Source organism: Abramis brama (genome assembly GCF_963993115.1).
Source record: "Abramis brama genome assembly, chromosome: 11".
Classification (NCBI taxonomy): Eukaryota; Metazoa; Chordata; class Actinopteri; order Cypriniformes; family Leuciscidae; genus Abramis; species Abramis brama.
In genome coordinates, this window is record NC_139973.1 from 10,544,577 (window position 1) to 10,554,418 (window position 9,842).

Below are 9,842 nucleotides of genomic sequence, written 5' to 3' on the forward strand. Positions count from 1 at the left end.
ATATACTTGTCAGTCTTCCTTTTTTCTATAGGACTGATTTGCTGATTATTCTTTTTTTCCTTAATAAATAATAAATAAATGATTCAAAACTCAACAGTAGTTGGTTGATGAATGGATATTTCTCATGACTCATGAGCAGTCTGGAATTCATTAGTCTTATATGAGCAACTTTTACTGTAAAAGTTACCTCTTAGATACTGTATATGGCAAGAAAAACTGATATTCTTTTATATGGATAACACATTAATAGCGTAAACAGACTCTTTCTGTGCATTTCTGTGCTATGGAAATGGGCGATTAGATTTGGAACACGTGTGACAAACACCTTTTGGTTTAATCACCTCAGCATCCTGATATAGGGATTTGCAGCTAAGCATGTACTTCAACACAAAGAAAACGAATTGTTCACGGTCACGCTCAATTTTAAATTAGCGAGAAAAAAGACACAGCTCAATCAGGACATATCGTAAATCACCGCTTAAATCTTGTATGAATACCTTCTGCTATCCTAAGCTGTTGTTCTCAATCACGCGATCACACCTGTTGCTCACTCCCTTATGTTCAGATATTCATGTTTTGAACATTTGAGCCTATACAATAGAGATAAGTAATAGCAGTAAATGGCAGGTGCATAAATGTCTGTTTGATAATCCTGTGGGGACAGTGACATTGTCTAAAAACAGGTTTAAAACTCACTACACTTTGAGAAGTGAAATCTTCTGTGACAAGTAGATTTTTATTTATTTATACTTGCTATTTGCTATAACTCATTTCTTAATTGGTCGCATTCAGCAATGTTACTGATTTGGCCTGAAAAATACTTCTCCACCCTAACATGACAGTTTATGCAGAAGTTATATGCAAATAATGAGGCATAAAGGTCACTGCACTCTATCATATCCTTGTGGTTTTGGTTGGTGACAGCTTAGTTAGCTGGGGAGAAAACAATGACGTACCTCTTTTTTGAGCTCTACAGAATTCGTGTCAATGCACAATCAACTGTAAAAGGAATTTTGAAACAGTTTCTTGTGATACATGCTCATGTGTTCTCTGTTTGGTGAGACATTAAGGTTAAACAATATGGGTGTATACGGTTACAAAGTATTACATAATATGACATAGAGTATATTTATTTTCAATTCAATGAATTCAATGCAGTTTTATTTGTATAGTGCTTTTACATATCAAAATACATTTACATTTAATCATTTAGCAGACTCTTTTATCCAAAGTGACTTACAAATGGGGAGAACAATAGAAGCAGTTAAACTAACAATAGGACAACAACATGTAAGTGCTATGACCCTTTTAGTCTAACGCAGTATATGTTTAAAAAACAAAACATTCTCTCTCTATATATATATAGAAGAGAAGAGAAGAGAAGAGAAGAGAAGAGAAGAGAAGAGAAGAGAAGAGAAGAGAAGAGAAGAGAAGAGAAGAGAAGAGAAGAGAAAGTGTTAGTATTAATGGATCAAGTGTTGGCGAAATACATAGGATGAGGAAAGATGAGGAAAAAAAATATAAAATATATAAAATTAAATATATTTAAATACATTTCCATTTTCCATTTCAGCTCACTAAAAGCTTAATTTCCATTTAATTCCATACATTTGTTTAACAAATCATTTTCCTCAGTGGAAAACTACAGGATTTCTACGGTTACAGAAGGCACATAATAGGCCTACTTTTATTTTATGCTAAAAAATACCCTTTTCATAGTTGTGCTTTTACTTTTGAGCATTTTTATTTTCATATACTGTCAATTACATAATAATGTATAACAGATCATGTAGATTATGCTGTTTTTGTCAGTGTACTGTTCATATTATTATTTGTCCTTTCACAGATACTCATCAGTTCATTAGTCTAATCAGTAATATTTTATTAGTAATATCCTGTAATTTTAAGGACGAGTGTGGTCCATCTGGTTTGCTTTGATTCCATTATTGCACTGAAATATGTTTTTATGATGTTTGATAGACCGAGATATCAGCCTTTTATTGTCTTTAACGGGTAAATTGTGACTAACTGACTGTAAAATGATGCCATAATTGAAACAAAAGTAAAGGTCAAAGCTTCATTTTATGCAAAGCTTTCATTTTGAACAATGGAGAAGACTCTTTAAAATAGACCTTAATGGCGAGTGAATGGTCAGTGAATGCACTTTATGTTATTTGTTTAAACATTTACTTTGTTTACTTGCTCAAACGATTTTATTTCAACTGAAATATATGTTTTGGGAACACTGTGCATATTATGTAAACCATATCATATTTAATCTTACAATTTTGTGTAGCCTAATTTTTGTCATGTGAACCACACCTGCTCTATCAATAGGTGTGGCAGTGGTGTAACTAATGACATATGTTTCTAAATGAAAACTGCTGAGTTTTACACTTATCTCATCAGCTGATTTGTGATTATATCAGTGTGGTTTATTACATTCACCATTATCCCAAACCACTATAACAAAAATATAATAAGACTTTTAGTTTACACTAGCATTTAAGTTTGGATATAATTCTCAAAATTGTTCTATAATTTAAGAGTATTTTGAATTTGAAATAGGCGGTTGAATCCAACCAGGGGGAAAAAAACATTAGTGTAATTACATTTTTAACAAAATCTCTTAGTTAAAACAACAAACATAATAATGTTAGTACAAGTTAAATAAGTTAAGATATTGTTTAACCATCTTTTGAAATGTTGATACTAATTTGATAACAGACTGAATGTCTAAAATTATTAGATAACTCAACTAATATGCCTACAAAAAATGTCACATTTATTAATATAATAAAATCTATTGCAAAAACTTACTGATGTTTGTGCTATTTTCCCACCAAAAGGGATGTTAGTTCATTTATGTTTGTTAGAAATGGATGACAAAATGATATTGAGATTATGGGGAAAACAGGCTAAATTATTAAAATTCAAACAGATATTTTTTAGCGTAATACAAAATATCAAACCGTTGTTTTCGTCCTAAAAATATCGTACTATAAAATCTGACATTTATGAATTATATTCTTGTCCTTTGGTTGTTGTTGACATATTTCCACCTTTCAACGACCAGTCTCACTATAGTGTGGTTTTACTGTTTTCACTTGTTTACACAAGACCTAGCCTACAACACAATATGATGAGACAGGAATAAAATTCACAAAAATATTCCAATTTAAGAGGGTTTTGAAAGAAATGTTTACAAAACCATTGCTAGAGAAAAATGCTAGTAAAAAATAGACCTTGTGAGGTCTAACGTTAGACCTTGTGACACCTTTTTTCCCCCAATTTGAAAACTAGCCCCGGACAGGCTCCCGTTTATTAAGAAAAGTATGATGGGAAGACGACAATGTTATGCATACTTTCAACAATTACCGGTCAATACCTTGGCTTGGCAGCATGGCGTTCACGTTAAACTGAAGTATTTCATCCAGTAAAGGGCGCTACTGTCACTGTGATGCTTTAACACCAGTAGAAGAAGACGGTCACGTGACGCCAGAATTTCAACACAGCAGCGTGTGAATTTGCTGCTTCCCTGCCTGTCAGTCATTCCGGTCATTTACTTCTTGTTTATATTTGACTGATGCTTGCAACATTTATTTCTGGACGAAAATGACCACGCAGGCTGTACGTCTTTTGCGTAGAATGGATGGTCTGTTTGCTGTGTACAAACCGCAAGGAGTTCACTGGAAACTTATTCGTGACACCATAGAGTCCAATTTACTGAAAGGTAGTGTCTGCGTCACATGTACATTAAATGCATAGTAGATAACCAGTATATATATATATTTTTTAATTGTGATACATGATTATCAATACAACTGAAATCTGCATCTTTCTCTCTTCAGAGCTGAACTCCTGTCCTCCACCAGCTCCTCAGCTTGCAGTGAAGTTCCAGCTTCTGTCCAGTGGAGAGAACAACGGCTCCAAAGATCTCATATTGTCCCCCTCTATGCTTCCCTCTCTGGCAGACCATCCTCTAGGTTAGTGGGTAGACCTTACAAAAACATGTCTAGGTCACCCCGAAAACTAATCAAAAGAAAAAAAATCTTTTTTTTTCCTCCATTAAATGCAGTGCAACAAATACTACCTTAATGTACATATATCTTGCTATTCACTTTTCCTCTGTTACAGTTACAGGGCCGCAGTTTCACAAGGTTCATGTCGGAGTTGGTCATCGCTTGGATGCTTTTTCCTCTGGAGTGTTAGGTGACCGACAATTGAAACCCTGAGTTCTAAAGTGATTTAATGTGTGATGTGTTCTGTGCTCAATTCTCTCATGTTTCTATCTCAGTTTTAGGTGTTGGGAAAGGAAATGGAGTGCTGGAGCATCTGAGCGGATCACATGTAACCAGGGTAAAGGATTAGGCTCTGTCTATATTTATTTTATGTAATAGTTCATCTCACATTTGAATGCTTTACTGTTTTTCTTTATTTTATATCTGCCTGCCTAATTGATTCTGAATTTATAATAAGTGATGATCAAATCAGAACTGTTAGCACACATGCATTAATTGTAATAATGACAATTTTACGCAGACTTTTGTGTTTGTTTTATATCTGAAGGACTACACACTTGAGGGGGAGTTTGGAAGAGCCACCAATGATTTCTCTCACACAACCCGAGTCATAGAGAAAACCACATTCGGTAATTTGTACATTACAATAATTATCATAACCTTAAACTCTGCATGAAATGGAAGTTGTGATAGTCTTTTCTTCCATATTGTGATGTATATCTGAGCGAAATAGCTTCTCACACTAGAAAAAAATGTAGGGTGATACTTAATTTTGTCCATCAGGAATTGATTGGATGGTTGTTGTGGTTTTCTATTGCTGTGATGTCATGTGACTGAGTGACAGGCTGTGCCGAAAAACATGTAATCAGAGAAGCGATTTGCAGAAATGGGAGGGGAGGTCATTTTTATTAAAGATTATAAAGACAAATGAATTAAATGATGTGCACTGATAAATCATTTACAATAGATACTTCAATATTCCATAAAAAACAACAATAATTGTACATTTTGATTTCATGGTGACTTTAATATCAAGAAACTGCTATAATAAATGACAAACATTTGTTATGTATGGAATACAGACTAACAGTTTGTAGTAAACTTTGTCTTTATTATGTCTTTTTAGACCATGTTACCCAGGATAAGCTAGAGAGAGTCCTTGCCATGATACAGGGAGCCAATCAGAAAGCCTTAATCACGTAAGTCATTATTTTACATATTACATATTTCATACTGTCAGACGATGTGTATACATTTGGTTAATGCATAGTGTGTTTCTGAGTATGTTATTATGTCTCTCTGCAGGTATTCACAGATGGATCTGCGCACTCAAGAGGCTTACGAGCTTGCAGTGAAGGGTTTGTTGTATCCTCATGGTAAAAGTCCACCTATTCTGACTGGTCTGCGATGCATACATTTCAATCCGCCACATTTCACATTGGGTTAGTACATTAAATAATATATTCTGTATATATACATTAGTATAGGTTTGCTTTACTTGTAAGGCCAGTAACCACAAATTTGTTCTTTTCTACACAAAAAGAGGTCCAGTGTGTGAATGAGACTCAGAAGTATCTGCGTAAATTGATTCATGAGGTAGGACTAGAGCTGCGGACTTCTGCTGTCTGTTCTGGAGTGCGTCGTACACGAGACGGTCCCTTCAAAGCAGAGAATGCCCTCACCCGACAACACTGGACTGCTGACAGCATTATACAAGCTATTGCTCACTTTCGCAAGACTACCCGCAAAATCAGGAAATCTGGGATGTACAGGCAGACTGCTGGCCAGTTGAACTCGAGTGCAAATGTTCAAGAGCAAATCAGAAGTCAAATTGGACAGTCTGATCAAATAAGTCAAGAGCATGTTGAACTCACAAGCCCTACTTCTGATAGGATTGTGGACGGAGTGACACCTGGGACTGGGTCAGGGGAAAACGAAAGGATTTGATTTCTGAGTTTATCTTTTCACTATAATTTATAGATTGTTATACTGTCATTGTGCATCAATAAAAAAAAATATATATATATGATGTTCTCATTGTCAATTTTACAGTGCTAAATATTGGTGTTATAAATGTAGATAGATAGATCACACACACGCATATACCAAGATAGATTTTCTTATTTTAATCATCTTATAAGGACAGTAAAACAAGAGTAGTATTGCACAATTAAGTGTTTTCTGTATAGGACGAGAACGCGTTTTAAATACTACAGTTTAAATAAACAGTTTTAAAAGTGGAACCATTGATCGCTTGATCAAATCCTGTACGGACGTTTGTAATGACGAACTCGTTCACGTGGTACTTGTTACTTTACTCCGCACTTTTAAGGATGGACCAACCACAGTTGTAATGGCTTACTAAAAACGCCATTTCAATAATTAATTTAATTGCTGGTGCTAATTTATTTATTTATTGACAGAATCAAATTCTTTCAATTATTATATTTCAAATGGTTATTGTTTTAATGGTTCAAATGTCCCCAGCACCACAAAAATCTCCCTGACATTTACATTCGACCCAATGGGGGATTTGGCTTTTCGAGTCACCAAGCGCCCCCTAGAGGGAAACTCTTTTCACCTCCTAGTAAACCGTCTGTTTACCTTTTGTTACATTGCTTTCTAGCACTACGTTACCTTCTGTAGGTTGTGTGTGTAATTTGTATGATCAAAGCGTTGTCAGACGGGTCAGTTTGGTGATGCGAGTGCCAGTGCGTTGGGTATTATGGGATGTGAAGGACACACTGTTAAAGGTCCGGCGCTCGGTTGGGGAGCAGTACTGCAGCGAAGCAGAGCGAGCAGGACTGAAGCTGCCAGCTGCACAAGTCGAAACTGCTTTCAGACAAGCTTACCGGCAGCAATCCACACTATTTCCCAACTATGGCAGAGCTCAGGGAATGGACAGCCAGGTCTGGTGGGCTGGACTAGTGAGGAGTACCTTCGTCCAGTGTGGGGTAGATGACCCTGCTCTACTAGATAAACTAGCCAACAACCTCTATTACAACTTTTGTGGACCAGAAAACTGGGAGGTAAGAATTGACTTTTAGATATGAAATAGCAATTTTGTTTTCTTCTAACTAACATTGTTTTTTCAGCAGTTTATTAGTAATTCCAGAAATCCCCAATAGGGGTCGCCTGTTCAATACAAATTTCCATTGCCAGTTATTTCTTACCCTCTAAAATGACTAATTGAAAAGCTTGAATTGCATGCGTGATGCAAGACAAATACATACTCTTATGCTCAAGTGTCTTACATTATATTTAAATCTATGAAGATTGTTTTTCATAATCTCAGATTGTGTCGTCATTAGGTGTTTCCTGATTCTAATAGCACCCTGAAGTTCTGCATCGCTTTGGGACTGAAGCAAGGAGTTGTTTCCAACTTTGACAAGCGTTTGGAAGGGATCCTGAGGGGATGTGGCCTTCTCACTCACTTCTCATTTCTTCTGACCTCAGAAGAAGCTGGGGTTGCTAAACCAAACCCTGCCATTTTTACCCAGGCGCTGGTGCGATGTGGTGTGCAGGCCTCCAGTGTAGTCCATGTTGGGGACCATTATGTGAACGACTACCTGACCTCACGCTCACTGGGTATTCGAGGTTACCTGCTTGACAGACAAGATTCTCATGGGCACCTTGATGTTCCCACACAACATAGATTACAGAGCCTAGATGAATTACCAGCTCGATTGCAGCAGGATACAGACTGAGAGTGCGTCTGTTGATGTAATGTTGCTGCAGGATTAAACTCATTTTTAAATTGACCATATTTTTTGCAGTTGCCCATTTCGAATGATGAAACAGAAGATGTAAGTCTGAATGTCCGAATGTGGGGACTGGGGAGAAAAAAAGTTCCACTTTAGTTTTAATAAAATTATACTGCCACTAAATTATACTATTGTTATATTGTTGATCTGCCAATAAATGACACTTTATTTGTGCCAATTGTCTGATTGTTATCCACTGTGGTTTCTGGTTAAATACTGCTCAGATATCAGTTCTCAAATACAAAAGTAATAAGACATATTGAATAAGTTCATATAATGCTTTATTCAGAAAACTAACCTCGCACCCTTAACCAATTCTATTTCAGAATTAGAAATCTTACATTGCTTTCCCCTATTATTATTTCATAGCACTCATAACAAAGTGAATATTTCTGAAATATGGCATTTGCCTATTTGTTAATTTGGTATTTTTGTCCTGGTACAGAATACTTTTTGTTTAAAAAATAAAATAAAATCATTACCGGTGGTCAGCAGATGGCGCTGTAGTAGCCTTTATTATTATTGGTGTGGAGACTGATGGGAACCAAATGTAACCATATGCATTTTCATTAACTAAATAATCCAAAACAAACAAAAGCGTTTATATAATTTGTTTTTTACGTCATTATCTGAATGATTGAGTGATATAGTTCAGATAATAATGTCTAAGGACAATGGAAGTATTTCTGTAGAGCGCTGATATGATTGTTTCCCCGCCGAGGCTGCTGGGCTCACGTGGAGGGAGATCACTAACCCGAATACCCTAATACTCTTATTCCTCCCCATCTGCTCCGGCACAGATACCAGTTATGGATGGATATTGAAAGAATATCAAATTGGACGAAAAACGAGATGGCAAAAATAAAATAAAAATGTGTATTTTGAATTACTTTTAGAAGATTGAGGGCAAACACCATCAGGACATCGACTGTCCTCTTCCACGTAAGGTACAGAAGCGCTGTTCTCGGGAGTATTTATTTTCCCAGGTGATGTTCACGTAAACTAGCCTACAACTGGAATATATCCTTTCTTTTGTGTTTCTATCTCCCTGCTCCGTAAGCCTATTTTACGGGAGTTCCCTCAGCAGAGCGCTTAAAACAAAGCTGGCTTTAGAGGCTCAGCCAGTCGGCTATGATGGGCTGTGCTCCAATCCAATTGAAAACCTTAAAGGGATTGGCAAACCCATCAACAGAGGATCGTGGCAGGAGAAGAAATGGAGATGAGATCGAGGTTAAGAGCAGTTAAGATGAAATATGCAAATAAAGATGGTAAGAAAGACACCTTACTCTTAAAAACAAAGGTTCCAAAAAGGGGTTTCCACAGTGATGCCACAGAATAAAATGGTTCTATGGAATTACTGTGGAAACTTTGGAATCTGATTTTTAAGAGTTTCCCCAAATAACTTTTTCAGTGAACAGTTCTTAAAAGAACCCTTTTTTTCTTAGTGTGAAGAGCATTTTAATAATCTAAAGAACCTTTTATGCAGTGGAATGGTTCCATGGATATTAAAGGTTCTTCATGGAATCATAGATGCTATAAAAGCTTTATTTAATAAGGAAGGATTCTTTCCTGGGGCACATGAGGAAGAAAAAACTTCTCACTCTATAAATAGATAAATAAAATAAGTGGAGAGAATTGAGGCAAAAAAAAAAATAGGGTATGACTATGAGCACAAAAGGCAAACAAATTAAATGAATTTTAAAAATACTCACGCAATGTCACGCAAGCATTTTGGTCACTCATGCACAAGCTTAACCCCTCACGGCCATAATCTCTAGAGTCCTTCCCCTCATCTCACAAAAGGTTAAGCCAAACAAACAAATAAATAAATTGGTGAGCAAGTAAATAAAAGAGCTGAGCTTTTCCCTCAGTAAAAAGAGCACTCTGGCAGTAGGCTTTTTGTTGAGCTCTGCCTGAGGTTTTCTGTTTGCATTTCCATTTGACCCTTTTAAAATATTCAGATGATGGAGGAAGTAAGTGGACAGAGTGGTTTAAAGAGAGGAGGATAGCTTGGCAAGGGGGAAAGAACGTGCTTTATAAAACATTTGATGAAATG

At 36.2% G+C, this 9,842-nt stretch overlaps 2 protein-coding genes across 2 annotated transcripts; both read left to right on the forward strand.

Moving 5' to 3' along the window:
* The first annotated feature begins 3,487 nt into the window (after positions 1–3,487).
* Positions 3,488–6,050, forward strand: trub2 (TruB pseudouridine (psi) synthase family member 2). The gene is made up of 8 exons (XM_084129199.1): positions 3,488–3,733; positions 3,852–3,986; positions 4,138–4,212; positions 4,298–4,359; positions 4,570–4,651; positions 5,149–5,221; positions 5,328–5,464; positions 5,566–6,050. The coding sequence occupies exons 1-8, from the start codon at positions 3,616–3,618 to the stop codon at positions 5,967–5,969; spliced, it is 1,086 nt and encodes a 361-aa protein (XP_083985325.1). The 5' UTR covers positions 3,488–3,615; the 3' UTR covers positions 5,970–6,050.
* A 522-nt stretch (positions 6,051–6,572) lies between these two features.
* On the forward strand, positions 6,573–7,969 carry hdhd3 (haloacid dehalogenase-like hydrolase domain containing 3). The gene is made up of 2 exons (XM_084129202.1): positions 6,573–7,051; positions 7,334–7,969. The coding sequence occupies exons 1-2, from the start codon at positions 6,722–6,724 to the stop codon at positions 7,727–7,729; spliced, it is 726 nt and encodes a 241-aa protein (XP_083985328.1). The 5' UTR covers positions 6,573–6,721; the 3' UTR covers positions 7,730–7,969.
* The last annotated feature ends 1,873 nt before the right edge of the window (positions 7,970–9,842 follow it).